Here is a 17,738-nt window from a genome sequence, read left to right as displayed (position 1 = left end):
TATCATTCAAACAAACAACAATATGTTGGGAAACTTTGGTAAAATTTAATCATTTTTCTACGCTAATCACCCTCAATAATTTAAATTGTTACTGATTTCTTGCAAATGAGGGCATTGCAAGATCTTAAATGTGGGAAGGGATTAAAATCTTTCGGTTTTAAAAATTTGACTTATACACTTGGTTTAATAGCCACCGTTAAACTTTACTAGTAACGCAGTAGTTGTATTAGAATCTAGTGCTCTCTGATAATAAAGAACAACCCTAGTCTTATATACTGACTACCCACTTCTAGTAAAATTTTTAAAAAATTTTCAACTAAGTGAACTCAAAATCATGTTTATACATATTTACGAACGATAAAACTAGGTGTTAACACCGAAATTATTGTTACCTCAGAAAGGACATAAATTGAGAAACAACCCAAAACGCTTGGATTCATTTAAAATGGAATAGAAGAGAATAAAAAGGCAAAGAAAGAAAAATAAAAGCTGATATTGCTCCAAACGAACATATATTAATCGCAATATCGTTCCAAAATGTAATGTTTTAATTGTAATTTCCTTATTTTTAGTTGTAATCGTTTAAATAAATAATTGCGAAGACAAAAGACGAAGATCACTCGAAAATGAAGATTTAAAGACAAAAATGAAGTTTTAAAAGGCGAAAACGTCCAAAATGCTCAAACGTACAAGTTACACTCCAAGTGGTTTAATTTATCGAAGAAAAACGTCTAAGAATTGACAAAAGTAGAAGACGCGGAACGTAAAATGCAAGATATTAAATCATACAAAAAGTCATTCGAGAAACCGCGACCGAGACATAAACCAGGAGTAAACGTACGAGACAACGGAGCCAAAATTACGAGTCAACTATGCACAAGAATATAATATAATATTTATATAATTATATAAAATTATATATATATTATACATATTTAATAATATGTCGACAAGTAAGAAAACAAAAAAATATGTGAGCTGGATCTGGCGGCCATGCGATCGCATGGGAAATAGGCATAAAATCCATGCGAGTGCATGAGCCCATGCGAGTGCATGAGATTTGCACTAAAACCCCATGCGATCGCATGGAGTTCAGAATCAGAAATTTTGCCTATAAAAGGCCAGTCTTCTGTCGAGTTATTTACACCAATTTTCATTCTCTTTCTCTGCATACTTATATAATTTATAATTATAATTATTATTTTAGTTTAAGATAAGTTTAGTTTGGGTATTGTAACGTTTAATTTACGGGTTTTAAGTCGGAGTTCTGTCCATGTACCACTACGCTAATAATATCGCCTTTTACCGTTCCAACTCGCTGTAAGTCTCCACGTCCCAACTTTATTTTCACGTATCATTATTATCATTATTATCGTTATTATCGTTATCGTTATTATTATTATTATTGTTGTTATTATTGTTATCGTAATATTTATTATTATCGTCGTTATTATCGTTATTATCGTTATTTATTATTGTTATCGTTTATTGTTACCATGTCCACTTTATATAATTTATATTTTTACGCCGTTATAATGTCCAACTAAATATCCATAGTGATAACTAAAATGTAGAACCTCTGGACAAATGGATTGAACCATATTATAATATCATGATGTAACTTTGACTATTTTTAATATTAAGTTTAATCACCAACCCATTGTTATATAATTTAATATTTTCACCCCTATCACATAATTTATTAAATTAATAAGCGAAAGTGCGTTAAATTTACATAAATTGTACTTCAACACCTCGGTGATCTAGACGGACATATGGACAAATTATTGACAACAATTTAGAAGTGTGATCTGGTGGTTTGGGTAATATAATAGTTTATATAATCGTGTAATTATAAAAAGGTAAGACCGTTATAATTTTGGTTTTAACGAAAGTTAAAACTGGGTTAAATCGTAATTTGAATAGTCGGGGTATAATTTAATTCGCTAAAACAAGATCTAACGAAAGTTAGATTTAATTTTAGTTAGTTAAATCTTTATAAATCGGAAGATAAAATATAAGGATATATATTAAAACATCGTAACCGGACTTAAAAACAATCCATAATCCAGAGGGGACATATTTTAGTAGCCACTACTTTACCTTATTTTAAAATCTCATCAATTTCACTTTTTACCATATAGTAAAACTTAATTACTTTTTACTATTTTGCTATATTGCCATGAAAAACCTTATTTCTTCTATTTTGTCAAATTAGTTAAATTGTATTTTTATTGTCGTTAATTTAGTTATTTCGTTTTAGTTAAATTTAAATTCCGTTCAATTAAGTAGTAAACCCTAATCCAAAATCCCCCTTTTAAATAAGTTTAACTTTTAGCGATTAAAGCCTTGAAAACTCCATCTCCCTGTGGAACGAACCGGATTTACCAACGAACTATTACTACACGGATATGACAAAGTTGCCTATATGTGTGAAATCAATCCTAAATCATAAAAATGCCATATAATCACAACCAATTCGTGTAATAAATTCAATCCAAATCCGATCAAAATAAATGGACACAATCAAGCACATCAACTTTTTGGCGCCGCTGCCGGGGAAGTTGGCAGTTAAATAAATAGATAATTTTTTTGATTCGTAGTAATAGTTGGATTTGTACGTGGACTGGGTTATTGAAGCCAAACAGTACTCAATTATATTGGGGACCAAACGAATCCTGCTCCTCTGCTGCATCTTTTGGCTATTCGAAACGTGGGCAAAATCAGAAAGAAAATCTGTTTGTTTAAAGGTTTTTATCATTGTTTTTATGTTATTCGATCCTTTTGTGAAAATTCATTTTCAAGAAAGTTCAATGTTTATACACTTAGTGAATAAATCCTTCAAGATTACATACAATTTTTTAATTGTATGACCCATTCAGGAAATCCTAAACTCGTTGCACTTAATCCAGAGTCTGAAAGAAACTTGAACAAAAGATTAAAACAAGAAAAACAAAAAAAAATTAGGTAGTACTAGTAAACCGAAAACACCGAAAAATATCAAAAAACAAGTAGGAAACACTAGTGGTCAACCAGAAATCAAAACTGAACCTGAAACCATCGTCATTAAAGAAGAAATGGCTGAAGTAACACCTGATCCAAATGATCTACCGATGTGGAATACCAGACAAACTATTCCCCCTCTCGCACTTGCACCTATAAGAAGACCTGAAATTGAGGCTGAAAACTGGGAAGTCAAGGGGCAGTTTATGCAAATGGTACGTGAGAACCAATTCGACGGAAGACTTAATAATAATCCGATAGAACATTTAGAAGCTTTTGAAGATTTATGTGAACTATACAAAAACAAAGATGTTTCTTCAGATGCATTTAAGTTAAGAACTTTTCCATACTCGTTAATCGGAGACGCAAAAGCCTGGTTGAAAGCATCAAAACCCGATTCTATCACAACTTTTAACGAATTAAGAGAAAAATTCATTACCAGATTTTTCCCACCGGCAAAAGCTGAAAGACTTAGAACTGAAATCACCACTTTTAAACAAAAGGCGGATGAAACTCTTTATGATGCATGGGAAAGATTAAAAAGAATGTTACGAAATTGTCCGCAACACGGATTGCAAAAAGGGCAAATAGTACAAACTTTTTATCGTGGTATTGATGAACATACTCGTGGTATATTAGATTCCTCCGCTGGAGGAGTATTTATGTACAAATCACCAAATCAAGCGTATGACATGTTAGAAGACATGTCAATTCATACTTTTGAATGGAAACCGTCTAGAGATCAATAACCTAGAAGGACAGTGGCAAGCCTTGAAGAAAATGAAGACAACAACACAACCATAGCTTCACTGTCAAATCAATTCAAAAAGTTTGGAAGAGAAATAGAGAAACTAAATTCAACAGTTTTAGCATTGCAAGTAGGCTGTGAAATCTGTGGACAGCCACATTTCACGAAAGATTGTGATATCAATGATCGGCCAATGAACTCAGTAGCACAAGTTAATTTTATGGCCAATCAAAGACAAGGAAATTTTCAAGGAGGAAATTGTAATCATCAACATGCAAACCCAGGATATCAAAACTCGAAGAATTTTGCTTTTCAAAGAAATAGACCACCTGGCTTTTTCAATAGAAACCAACCTCCATTTCCACCTCAACAAAATTTTCAATAACAACCGTTACCTCAACTACCATATCAACAACAAAATCATAACACGCAACCAGTAGAGAAGAAATCTAACTTTGAAGAAGTTATGATGAATTTTGTCAAAAGTCAATCAGAAACGAATGAGCAAGTGAAGAGACAACTTCATCAATCCCAAATAGAAAACGAGCAAGTACAAAGGAATCATCAAGCGTCAATTCAAAACCTTAAAAGAGATATGGGAAGAATATCCCAATTGCTTGCTGAAAGGTAATCGGGAACTTTACCATCAAACAAGCAACCAAACCCTAAGGGTAAGGAAACTCAAAATTCAAGTAATGTTTCGCAAGTTAATTCAATCACTACATGGACTGGGTTAACCATTAACCCAGAGATTCCAAAGCCTCTCACTCCTATTCATGTTTCACAAGAAAACGAACCTGTGGTGGAAGAAAATACGATACCAACCACAAGTGCACCAAAGATTCAAAATCAACCACCATTGAAGGTATACAAACCTCCAATTCCATATCCGCAATGCTTGAAGAAAGATAAATTACAAGCACAATACAACAAGTTTGCTGACATGATTAAGCAAATTTGTATAAATGTACTGCTTGTAGATGTTCTTGCGGGTATGCCAAATTATGGAAGGTTTATCAAAGATATTATAGCAGACAAAGGAAAATATGCAGAAGTTTCAACCACATTCCTTAATGAAGAATGCTCGACAATTTTACAAAAGCAAAATTTGCCACCAAAACTTGGAGATCCCGGAAGTTTCATCATTCCTTGTCTGATGGGAGATTCAGTAATGTACGATGCATTAGCTGATTTTGGAGCGAGCATCAATCTTATGCCTCACTCCTTGTACTTAAAATTGAACTTAGGTGATTTAAAACCAACCAGGATGTGTATACGATTAGCTGATAAAACTTACAACTATCCTATTGGCATTGCTGAAAACCTACCGGTAAAAGTAAATCACTTAATCTTTCTAGCTGATTTCGTTATTCTTGAAATGGAAGAAGATAGTAAGGTTCCCCTAATTCTAGGGCGTCCCTTTCTAAATACTGCAGATGCAATTGTGCGCGTAAAAGAGAAAAATCTCAGCTTGGGTGTGGGGGAGGATAGAATTATATTGAACATAGATAAGGCTATGAAACACCCTATGTCTCCTGATGATGAATGTTTCCAAATAGACATTATTGATTGTTGTATTGAGGAAGAACTACAAGAACTATTAAATGTCGACACCTCAGATTTCACCCCGATGGGTGAAGGTGAAGATTTTGATGTCGATATAGAGTTAGACAAGCTGTTGAAGGTAGTCACTGATGAAGAATAAGTAGAAGAAGAAATTCCCGGGGAAGATGAACCTTTTGAAGAAATTACCGATGGTAATAGGTTTCGGTTAAAATCTTCCTTGGAAGAACCACCCACCTTGGAACTTAAAGAACTCCCGAAACATTTGGAGTATGCTTATCTCCAAGGAACGTCACAATTACCTATCATAATTTCATCAAAACTTTCCGATGATGAAAAGGGTAGGTTAATGTCTATTTTAAAAACCCACAAAAAGGCAATTGCCTGGAAAACAACTAATATTCCAGGGATTAACCTTGCGTATTGTACCCACAAAATTCTAATAGAAGAAGATTTTAAACCCGTGGTACAAAGGCAACGGAGGTTAAACACTAACATGAAAGAAGTTATCAAAAAAGAGGTTATTTAATTACTTGATGCTGGGTTAATTTACCCTATATCCGATAGCCCGTGAGTAAGTCCTGTACAAGTAGTACCCAAGAAAGGAGGTACGATTGTTATTCTAAATGATAAGAACGAACTCGTTCCTACAAGAACAGTCACTGGGTGGAGAGTCTGTATAGACTATCGTTGTTTAAACGACACTACAAGGAAAGATCATTTCCCGCTACCATTTATAGACCAAATGCTAGAACGTTTGGCGGGAAAAGATTACTACTGTTTCCTTGATGGATTCTTCGGTTATTTTCAAATTCCAATTGATCCAAAAGACCAAGACAAGACCACATTTACTTGTCCATTTGGTACTTTTGCCTACCGACGAATGCCATTCGGATTATGCAACGCACCAGGCACCCTCCAAAGGCGTATGATGGCAATTTTTCATGACATGATTGAAGAAAGTATAGAAGTCTTTATGGATGATTTCTCTATTTTTGGAGACTCCTTCAACTCATGTCTCTCAAACCTTGAACGAATGCTAATTCGTTGTGAAGAATCAAATCTTGTTTTAAACTGGGAGAAATGTCACTTCATGGTGAAGGAAGGCATTGTTTTAGGACACAATATTTCTCGAACTGGAATGGAAGTAGACAAAGCTAAGATAGACGTTATTTCAAAACTTCCTCCTCCAACCAATGTTAAAGGAATTCGTAGTTTCCTTGGTCATGCGGGATTCTATCGGCGATTCATAAAGGACTTTTCCAAAATCGCTCGACCCATGACTAAACTCTTTGAGAAAGACAGTACATTCGATTTCAACGAAGAGTGTCTAAATGCTTTCTCCATTCTGAAAGAGAAAATTACGAATGCACCTATTATGTTATCACCCGACTGGTCCAAACCTTTCGAGCTAATGTGTGATGCTAGTGATTTTGCACTAGGAGCTATTTTAGGTCAACGTCAAGATAACAAATTTCAACCAATATACTATGCAAGTAAAACACTTACAAGAGCTCAGTTGAATTACACAACTACTGAGAAGGAGCTTCTTGCTGTAGTTTTTGCTTTCGATAAGTTTAGATCTTACTTGGTGTTATTTAAAACAATTGTTTATACCGATCATTTAGCCCTAAAGTACTTATTTAAAAAGCACGATGCTAAGCCTAGACTAATTCGTTGGATTCTTCTCCTAAAAGAATTCGACATTGAAATCAAGGATAAAAAGGGTGCTGAAAATCTCGCTGCAGATCACTTGTCCCGTCTTGAAAATCCTAACTTCTATTCACTCGACGAATCTATTATTCACGATACTTTTCCAGACGAGTTCCTAATGAAAATTAAAACGGAAGAAGAAATTCCATGGTTTGCAGACTTTGCCAATTATCTAGCCGCATGAATTCTTGTTAAAAATCAAACTTATCAGCAAAAGAAGAAATTTTTCGCTGATCTGAAATTTTACTTCTGGGAAAGCCCTAATCTCTTTCGTATAGGAGCAGATTAAGTTATTCGTCGATGTGTATACGGTAAAGAAGCTCAACAAATTCTGGACCACTGTCATCAAGGACCAGCTGGTGGACATTTCGGACCAAGCTATACAGCTAAGAAGGTCTTTGACTCGGGTTTTTACTGGCCAACTATTTTCAAAGATTCTTACAAAATGGTAAAAACCTGTGACGCTTGTCAAAGATCTGGAAATATCTCCAAGAGAGATGAAATGCCACAACAAAGCATCCTAGTATGCGAAGTATTTGACATTTGGGGTATTGACTTCATGGGTCCATTCCCCGCTTCTAACAAATGCAAATACATTCTCGAAGCAGTCGATTACGTTTCTAAATGGGCTGAAGCAAAAGCTCTACCCACTAACAATGCTCGAGTTGTTGTCAGCTTTCTTAAAAACCTTTTCTCACGATTCGGGCTTCCAAAAGCATTAATCAGTGATCGTGGAACTCATTTTACAAATCAATTACTCGAGAAAGTGCTTAAAAATTACAAAGTTAATCATCGTTTCTCAACTTCTTACCACCCTCAAACGAGTGGCCAAGTTGAAAACACAAATCGAGGTCTTAAACGAATTTTAGAAAGAACGATTAAGAATAATCCTAAAATCTGGCATCGAAAGCTAGATGATGCGCTGTGGGAATTTAGAACCGCATTCAAAACGCCCATTGGTACCACTCCTTTCCGATTAATATATGGTAAGGCTTGTCATCTACCTGTCGACGTTGAACACAAGGCGTACTGGGCAATAAAAGAATGTAATACAGACCTTGTGGAAGCCAGAGAAAATCGATTCTTACAATTGCATGAATTAGACGAGCTAAGACTTCAAGCATATGAAAACTCGAGATCTTACAAAGAGAGAACTAAGAAATGGCACGATGCTCGCTTAAAAGAGAAGAAAGCATTAGAACCAGGAGACAAAGTTCTAGTTTTTCAATCACGTTTTAAGTTTTCACCTGGGAAACTTAAGTCTCGATGGAGGGGACCGTATGAAGTAAAAAAAGCATTTCCATCCGGATACGTAGAGTTATATGACAAGAATGGTGGTGTTTTCAATGTGATTGGTCATAGACTTAAATTCTATTATGAAGGGTTCAACAACACTGAAAGAGATGACATCACATTCTACCCTAAGGACAAATGAATACAGGGTAATTTTAGCTAACCACTCGCCTTCTTAAAACGTTTCAAAATTATTTCAAGAGTGGAGCCCGATTGGTCTTTCCCTAGCAGACACTAAAGAACTAGTCTTCTCCCTCCATTCTGATTTTTTTTAAGTTTTGTATGAAAATAATATATTTTTAAATTTAAGTTTTGTGTGATTTTAAAAATAAAATTTACTTTATTTCTTTAAGTTTAAAAAATGATTTCTAAAATTCGTCGTGAGTTGAAAACTAGGTCGTAGAACCGAAATTGCTTTACCCAAGGGCGGGGTGAAAAATTTTGTTATCATTATTTTAATATTATTGATCTAAAGTATGCCAAAAATATTATATGAATGTTGGGTAATATACCAAACTTCAAAAATATATATATATGTTTGTAGTTTATTTTATGTACTAATAAGGATAAAAGACGCATTTTCAAAGACTAGTATTAAGTTCAGCAAAAGCAACCAATTTTTGGCGAAACATATGAAAAGATGACATAAATTTTCGAATGACGAACAAATCAACATCAACAGAATAAACAGAAATCCCGCAAGTTACGGCTTTTTAGCTAAAGAGGTTTTAACTCCCTTTCTATTCTAACTACCCTCGTAAATTTTATCTTGTCTGATTTCATTGCAAATGAGGGCATTGCATGATCTCAAGTGTGGGGAGGGATTATAAATTCTCTCAGGTTTACACTAGGCTTATTTTCTAAATTTTGTGAAATTTTTAAATTTTTTTTAACTAAATTAATTCAAATCTTGTTTAATATATTTATGAACGATAAAACTAGGTGTGGGTACCGAAATTATTGTTACCCTAAAATAAGGACATAAATTGAGAAACATCTAAAACGCTTGAATTTATTTATTAAGATAAAAAAGATGCATGAAAAAAGCCAAGTGTGGGGAGATTTGTCAATATATATGAACTGCTATCAAATGTTTGTGCGAAGTTTATTGCAGGTACTTTTACTTTGGACTGTATAAATTTGTTTTACCCATTAAATTTTGAAAATTAAAGGAAATATAGATCTACACGATGAATCAATTCCATCATTAAAATGAAGTAAAGTCTTCAGAAAAAGAAACGCGCTTCTTGATTTAGGTCCGGAAGTTGTCATCTAGACCAGTTGTAGGTTGACAAAAAATCTAGAAAAGTCATCTCTAAGATTAGCAGGAAATCCACGGACCTCAGCATCAAATAGGGTCGCCATGTTGTCAGACTTATCCTAACCATGAGAGGACTTGCCTCGTAAAATAGGGAGGGTGCCGTGAAAATTAGCTTGATAAGACTAATGAATCAGACCCCCAGAAAGGATAATCTCCTTAAAGATTAAAAATCAGCATTTAAGCCTGATATTACTCAATCCTTGAGATTGACCTTAAAGATTGAGAATTACAAACTCATGGAATTCAATGATATCTAAACTCGAGCTTGAACGAGAAAATATTTTGAAAAAATTAAAACCGATTTGTTTTCTGAAAACCTATTTTCAATGCGTTCATTACCATTGAACGTAAAATCCCGAGAATTCATCAAAATTCATTAGGTCACCTGAACCAAATCGGGTGTCAACCGTAAGAACGGTGGTTGCATAGCATGGTCGAAGACAGGGCCTTGTGCCAGACCGAAAAATTATAGGGTGATCTTTGCTATTTCTCCTACAAAGGATAGTAATTGCATCCGACACGTTGTGGACCATAATCAAATGCATGTCATTAGACATTGCCTTAACAGTTGCCTGTTCATCGCTTTCCTTTACAACCGGATGGTAGTTTACTGAAAGGTAATATACGGGACAAGTAAACTAGATGTGTGTTTTCCAAATACAAGGTTAGCAAGTGGGTGACACAAAACCACAAGTTTTGAGCTAAAATTTTAAAATCTGAAACCCACAACACCCGCAAAACATTTTGCAACACCGATAAAGGGTTAAATCGAAAAACTTAACTAGAGTAAAAGCTAGATTGAATTTTCAAAAGACCAAATATTTTCATAAAGATCCAATTTCCTTAAAGGATCTAAATTTTCATAAGTCATGTGGGACTTTAACCACAAACGTTACTATCATTGTTCATACCACTATACTAAAATCACTGATGTATAAAGTGTGAAGAATAAAGAAGTGATTTGTGTGAAGTTTGTTTTATTTCAAATTCTATATTGCTTGAGGACAAGCAACGTTCAAGTGTAGGGATATTTGATATTGCTCCAAACGAACATATATTTAGTCGCAATATCGTTCCAAAATGTAATGTTTTAATTGTAATTTCCTTATTTTTAGTTGTAATCATTTAAATAAATAAGTGCGAAGACAAAAGACGAAGATCACTCGAAAATGAAGATTTAAAGACAAAAACGAAGTTTTAAAAGGCGAAAACGTCCAAAATGCTCAAACGTACAAGTTACACTCCAAGTGGTTTAATTTATCGAAGAAAAACATCTAAGAATTGACAAAAGTACAAGTCGCGGAACGCAAAATGCAAGATATTAAATCATACGAAAAGTCGTTCGAGAAACCGGGACCGAGACATAAACCAGGCGTAAACGTACGAGACAACGGAGCCAAAATTACGAGTCAACTATGCACAAGAATATAATATAATATTTATATAATTATATATATTATATATATTTAATAATATGTCGACAAGCAAGAAAACAAAAAAATATGTGAGCTGGATCTGGCGGCCATGTGATCGCAAGGGAAATAGGCATCAAACCCATGCAAGTGCATGAGCCCATGCGAGTGCATGAGATTTGCACTAAAACCCCATGCGATCGCATGGAGTTCAGAATCAGAAATTTTGCCTATAAAAGGCCAGTCTTCTGTCGAGTTATTTACACCAATTTTCATTCTCTTTCTCTGCATACTTATATAATTTATAATTATAATTATTATTTTAGTTTAAGATAAGTTTAGTTTGGGTATTGTAACGTTTAATTTACGGGTTTTAAGTCGGAGTTCTGTCTGTGTACCACTACGCTAATAATATCGCCTTTTACCGTTCCAACTCGCTGTAAGTCTCCACGTCCCAACTTTATTTTCACGTATCGTTATTATCATTATTATCGTTATTATCGTTATCATTATTATTATTATTATTGTTGTTATTATTGTTATCGTAATATTTATTATTATCGTCGTTATTATCGTTATTATCGTTATTTATTATTGTTACCGTGTCCACTTTATATAATTTATATTTTTACGCCGTTATAATGTCCAACTAAATATCCATAGTGATAACTAAAATGTAGAACCTCTGGACAAATGGATTGAACCATATTATAATATCATGATGTAACTTTGACTATTTTTAATATTAAGTTTAATCACCAATCCATTGTTATATAATTTAATATTTTCACCCCTATCACATAATTTATTAAATTAATAAGCGAAAGTGCATTAAATTTACATAAATTGTGCTTCAACACCTCGGTGATCTAGACGGACATATGGACAAATTATTGACAACAATTTAGAAGTGTGATCCGGTGGTTTGGGTAATATTATAGTTTATATAATCGTGTAATTATAAAAAGGTAAGACCGTTATAATTTTGGTTTTAACGAAAGTTAAAACTGGGTTAAATCTTAATTTGAATAGTCGGGGTATAATTTAATTCGCTAAAACAAGATCTAACGAAAGTTAGATTTAATTTTAGTTAGTTAAATCTTTATAAATCGGAAGATAAAATATAAGGATATATATTAAAACATTGTAACCGGACTTAAAAACAATCCATAATCCAGAGGGGACATATTTTAGTAGCCACTACTTTACCATATTTTAAAATCTCATCAATTTCACTTTTTACCATATAGTAAAACTTAATTACTTTTTACTATTTTGCTATATTGCCATGAAAAACCTTATTTCTTCTATTTTGTCAAATTAGTTAAATTGTATTTTTATTGTCGTTAATTTAGTTATTTCGTTTTAGTTAAATTTAAATTCCGTTCAATTAAGTAGTAAACCCTAATCCAAAATCCCCCTTTTAAATAAGTTTAACTTTTAGCGATTAAAGCCTTGAAAACTCCATCTCCCTGTGGAACGAACCGGATTTACCAACGAACTATTACTACACGGATAGGACAAAGTTGCCTATATGTGTGAAATCAATCCTAAATCATAAAAATGCCATATAATCACAACCAATTCGTGTAATAAATTCAATCCAAATTCGATCAAAATAAAAGGACACAATCAAGCACATCAAAAGCCAAATGTGGGAAAAATTTACCAAGTTATTTAGAACATATATCACATATTTTTGTACAAATAATTGAAGATACTTTTGTTTTGGACATATTAATCAGTTTTACCTAGTTTATTGTAATATAAATGGAATTTAAAAGGAAGTAAAGTCTTCCGAGAAAAAAGACACGCGCTTCTTGATTTAGGTCAGGAAGTTGTCGTCCAGACCAGTTGTAGAGTCTACGAAAAACCTTGAAAAGTTTTCTCGAAAATCAGCTGGAAATCCACGGACCTCAACATCAAACAGGGTCGCCAAGTGGTCAGACTTATCCTAACCATGAGAGGATCTATCTCGTATAATGGGGGCACTGTGCAAAATAGCTTATAAGACTAATGACTCAGATCTCCAGAAAGGATAATCTCCTTAAAGATCAAAAATCAGCATCTAAGCCTGATATTACTCAATCCTTGAGATTGACTTTAAAATATTAAGAATTACAAACTCATGGAATTCGATGATATCTAAACTCGAGCTTAAACGAGAAAATATTTTGATCAAAATTACGAACCGATTTGTTTTCTGAAAACTTATTTTCAATGCGTTCATTACCATTGAATGTAAAATCCTAAGAATTCGCCGAAATTCATTAGGTCACCTGAACCAAATCGGATGTCAACCGTAAGAACGGTGGTTGCATAGCATGGTCGAAGACAGGACCTTGTGCCAGACCGAAAAATTATAGGGTGATCTTTACTATTGCTCCTAAAAAGGATAGTAATTGCATCCGACACGTTGTGGACCATGATCAGCTGCATGTCATTAGACATTGCCTTAACAGTTGCTTGTTCAACGCTTTCCTTTACAACCGTGTAAGACCCAAATATTTATGGTATATAATGTATTTATGGTGTACGATGCGTGTATGAGGTGTACGAAGCATGTACGTGTTGCTTGCTCGAACATCGAAGGAAACTGGACGTTGTCTGAAGTGACAAGGTGTGTACATATATTTTCAACCCCAAATTAAGTTTGTGTTGATGTTTCAAAGCATTACCATTGGAAAGAAAATCTTATTACGTTTCCAACGATATTTGATTCATCGAAAACGGAGCTACGGTCAAAAAGTTATGGCCAAAACAAGTTTCTGAAAACTGACCTGTAGGTTGGAGCTGCGCTCCATCTTTTGGCGCGACGCGCCGATCCCTTATGATGCAATTTTCAGCCTTTTTAAAAGGTTTAAATGAGGGTTACTTTGGTCTTTTCATTTAGGGTCAGTTTAGGGTCACCAAAACTGATCTAGAACTCCATTGGAGCTCATTTCTCACCCACACAAACACTCTCATCCACATCTAGAGAGAGAGAGGAAGAGTTCTAGAGTGAGAGAGCTTGATTTGGAGAAGAAGGAGTCGAATTCTCGCCAAAGCTCGGGTTTTAAAGTTGTTCATCTCGCTCCTAGCTATGTTTTGGTAGTATTGGTAAGTTCTAACTCCGAATTTCATTTGTTAGATTTGATATTCAAGTTAGGGTTTGAGATTGTTAGTTGTAAAACCCATCTGGTTGATGAAGAGGGCTTATGGAAACTTGCTATTTTGATATTTGGCGGGTTTTGGGTTGGTTAATGATTTAACCATGTTTAAGACTTGTAAATGGTGTATAATCACTAGTGTTAGTGATTATTGGTGTTTTGGAAACCATTAGGGTTCTTATGGTTGACTAATTTTGACTAGAGTCGAGGTAATAAGGTTTATAAACTTAAAATGGATTAAGTTGAATTATGAAACCGAGTTAAATACGTTTTGGTGTCAAAACTTGTAAATGGTGAGATTTTGACTTTATGGGTCAAAATTAGGGTTTATGGGCGATTTTGAGAACGATAAGTGTTTAACACTTGTGATTGGGATTAATTGGCATATTAGGACCATTCTCACTTGTGTTAGTGATAATTGGTTAGTTTGGGCACGGTTTGTGCTTGGAAGTGCATTTGGGTCGAAATTGCACTAAGTGTCGAATTGGGTTGGTTTGTAAATCCACTCTAAGTGTGTTGTTGTAATTGTGATAATGGGATAGGTACTTTCCATTAACGAGTTGCGGATTATTTGGAAGCATTCATCAAGGCGACAAGGTGAGTGTTAATATCCTATATGCATATGTATGTGTAGGATGGGTGCGGGTCGGGTGAAGTGATTCTCGGCTATAGAGCTCACTTCACATGTAGGTGGATTTGATGGACTTGTGTATGGGTTCGATTGGTACGGTTGTACATTTTGGTTGACCACCTTTGGCGAAGTACACACTTTGGGTGTACGTGATCACACGTGGTTGTGAGTGGAATGATTATACATGTCTGTATATAATGTATCTAATTGTAGGGCAGGAAAGGGGCCGGGTATACGTGTCTATACCACCAAGAGTTAGTGATATATTTCGTTGTACACTAACGATGGATATTTCGTTGTCCAAATTGACCAAGAGTTAGTGATATATTTCGTTGTACACTAACGATGGATATTTCATTGTCCAAATTGACCAAGAGTTAGTGATATATTTCGTTGTACACTAACGATGGATATTTCATTGTCCAAATTGACTAAGAGTTAGTGATATATTTCATTGTACACTAACGATGGATATTTTGTTGTCCAAATTGGCCAAGAGTTAGTGATATATTTCGTTGTACACTAACGATTGCTTGAACGGATATTTCGTTGTCCGTGTCACCTAGGGGTTAGTGATATATTTCGTTGTACACTAACGGTTGTTACGAACACCGATGGGAAATTCAAAGTACCATTCCCTTGCGTTATTGGTTAACCATGATTACGCGTTGTAGTGTAGCATGTTAAATTATTCGGGTTATATTAATGTATTGTTGTGATGTAGCTAACCCTCCGGGTGTAGCTTATTGGCATTGTTCACATCGTCGCTGGTGACTTACTTTATGGTTGTTGTTACTAGCTTGCTGCTTAGTGATTATATGGTATGCTTAGCTTAGCTTTCCTTTATGCTTGGATGCTCCGGTATGCGGTATTTGATTATTTATGTGGCGTGTCCATTTTATACATATATATGTATGTAGTATATTATCACTCACTAAGCATTAACTTACCCTCTCGTTGTTTACCTTTTTTATAGATTTGCTTGGATGAGGTGGCTCGGGTAAGCGTGGGAACTAGTGGCTCGCGTAGTTGCTTTTGAAAGCTTGCTTTTGGATTGATTAGGATTGGGTAGCGTATCCCCAATCGCCATGCTCGGGCTTTATTTTGTATTACAAATCATGTGATTGAAAACTTGTATTTTCTTATGAAAGTCGTAAAACGGCCGATGTGGGCCCGGCCTCATAAAACTTATTTTATGAATGGAACGTGTTAGTTTTTCATATATGAATAGGTTGTGAAAAGCGTTTTGTCTAAATATGTCGAGAAGTGGTCAAACATTTTCGCATTTCATGACTTTTTGGACAGGCCAGTTTGGCGCGCCGCGCCATATGCTGTTCCAGCAAATTTTTTTTTAATCGATATTTCCGCGTGATCGTTTGTATAACGGGTTGGGGTGTTACAAGTGGTATCAGAGCATGGTCTAAGGGATTTAGGTGGCTTGAGATAGGTGCCTAGACTTAGACTTTTGTGTGTGCTTAATTGTTGCGGGACTTGTAGGATTACGGGTCGGAATGGGTTTAGTTAGTGCCTTGTTTATAGGTTGACTAACATTTATATTAGTAATGCGAATATTATTAATATGCTATTGTGTTGTGATAATGATTTTTGTGTTGTGTTTTGTTTACGTTTGCGGTTGCATATATCATCGAGCGAGGCGGTCGTTGTACTAACGAGTCGATACGGCGTGTATGCGTAATAAGGACTTGCAAACCTTATTACGGGTGCAAATCGTGTCTAGCAAGTGATGTACGACGAGTGTTTAGCAAGATGGGACGGTGTTGTGCGTGTGGTTTATACGTTCGTGATCTAATCGTTTGCATTCCTTAGAATGAAAACGGAAGATGGATACGGAACGAGTGAGCCTATTCACGAAGGGAAGGATTATTTAACGTTAAAGATTGAGGCCATGTTTGAACAATATGTCTCAGTTTTCACCGGCAAAGTTAGAGAAGTAACCAAGGAGTTGGTCGAAGGACAAATGGCGGAAATGGTCCGAGACCAAGTGACTAAAGTTGTAAAGGAAGAGTTTGAAAAGAGGTTTCCCAAACCTTGAGGTAGTGATGATGAAGATTTACTTGCAAGGTTAGGATTACATGGTGCTCATGGTAAGAGGGAACGAAGTACGCCTGAAGGTGTCGGGAATGTGAAGAAGAAGAGTAAGAAGGGTTACAAGCTTACGTGCTTTAAGTGTGGGGAAACGGGGTCATTTGGCACAAGATTGTACGGTGGTGCCTTTAGGCTCAATCAGGTGTTTCATTTGCCGGATGGAGGGACACCGGAAGTCAGAGTGTCCCGAATCGCATGACGATCGGGTTAGGAGGTTAGAGCGCGAATACATGATGGGAAGTGGGGCACGGAAGCCCAATAGTTCTACATCAGGTACTTTTAGTACGAAATTATATGTTGTTCGTTTGTAATAACATGCGGTATGTGCGTAAGTCTTAGCTAAACTTTATTCTCCGTTGGAGAGAATTCGTAGCAAGCGGGCGGTTTACGTTTATGGTTCCGGTTTGCTCTCAGTAGAGTGTATAAGTGGTGTGTTGTGCCTTGATCCTATGGTCCAAATCCTTGGGTGCTTAAGCATTTTGGTTGATATCGGGTCGTTAAGCTCGTTCGAGTGAGACCCTAATTGTGTTGTGCATGTTATTGATATGGGTGACGTTCCTAATGGAAGTACCCTATGATGACTTTGGATTGTCGGGCAAAGGGCGTAAGACTTGGCGTAACCAAGCATTCCTTAGTATTTGGGGAATGTTTCTACCAAACCATGGAAATGGGTTTTGGTGTTCGGTCGTTAAGCGCGTGTTCGCTTTCGTGTTGAAGTTGATGAACCATGAGGTTCGTCGGGTGGATTGAAACTTTTGAAATCGAGTGTTGATCTCGATGCATGTTGGTAAAGGAGTCT

General features: G+C 35.4%; 1 protein-coding gene and 1 non-coding gene across 2 annotated transcripts; one reads left to right on the top strand and one right to left on the bottom strand.

Annotated features, from left to right (window-relative positions):
* Positions 1-3,077: 3,077 nt before the first annotated feature.
* LOC139901843 (uncharacterized) lies at positions 3,078-8,462 on the top strand. Its single transcript, XM_071884517.1, has 3 exons — positions 3,078-3,379; positions 4,763-5,435; positions 8,052-8,462. Exons 1-3 carry the CDS (start codon positions 3,078-3,080, stop codon positions 8,460-8,462), a joined length of 1,386 nt encoding a protein of 461 aa, XP_071740618.1.
* LOC139886680 (small nucleolar RNA R71) lies at positions 3,471-3,577 on the bottom strand. Its single transcript, XR_011772554.1, has one exon. It is a non-coding gene; the product is annotated as a small nucleolar RNA R71 (small nucleolar RNA).
* Positions 8,463-17,738: the final 9,276 nt, after the last annotated feature.

Source organism: Rutidosis leptorrhynchoides, chromosome 1 (genome assembly GCF_046630445.1).
Source record: "Rutidosis leptorrhynchoides isolate AG116_Rl617_1_P2 chromosome 1, CSIRO_AGI_Rlap_v1, whole genome shotgun sequence".
NCBI classification, from domain to species: Eukaryota; Viridiplantae; Streptophyta; class Magnoliopsida; order Asterales; family Asteraceae; genus Rutidosis; species Rutidosis leptorrhynchoides.
Note: the sequence above shows the minus strand (reverse complement) of the source record. Positions and strands in the feature narration are given on the sequence as shown.

Excerpts from the sequence above, each read along its gene's own strand:
- LOC139901843 (XM_071884517.1), top strand. The coding sequence starts at position 3,078 with ATGGCTGAAGTAACACCTGATCCAAATGATCTACCGATGTGGAATACC. Across the intron at positions 3,380-4,762 it reads ATCGGAGACGCAAAAGCCTG|GTTTATCAAAGATATTATAG; the intron begins GTTGAAAGCATC and ends AAATTATGGAAG. Across the intron at positions 5,436-8,051 it reads AGTTAGACAAGCTGTTGAAG|GCGTACTGGGCAATAAAAGA; the intron begins GTAGTCACTGAT and ends GTTGAACACAAG.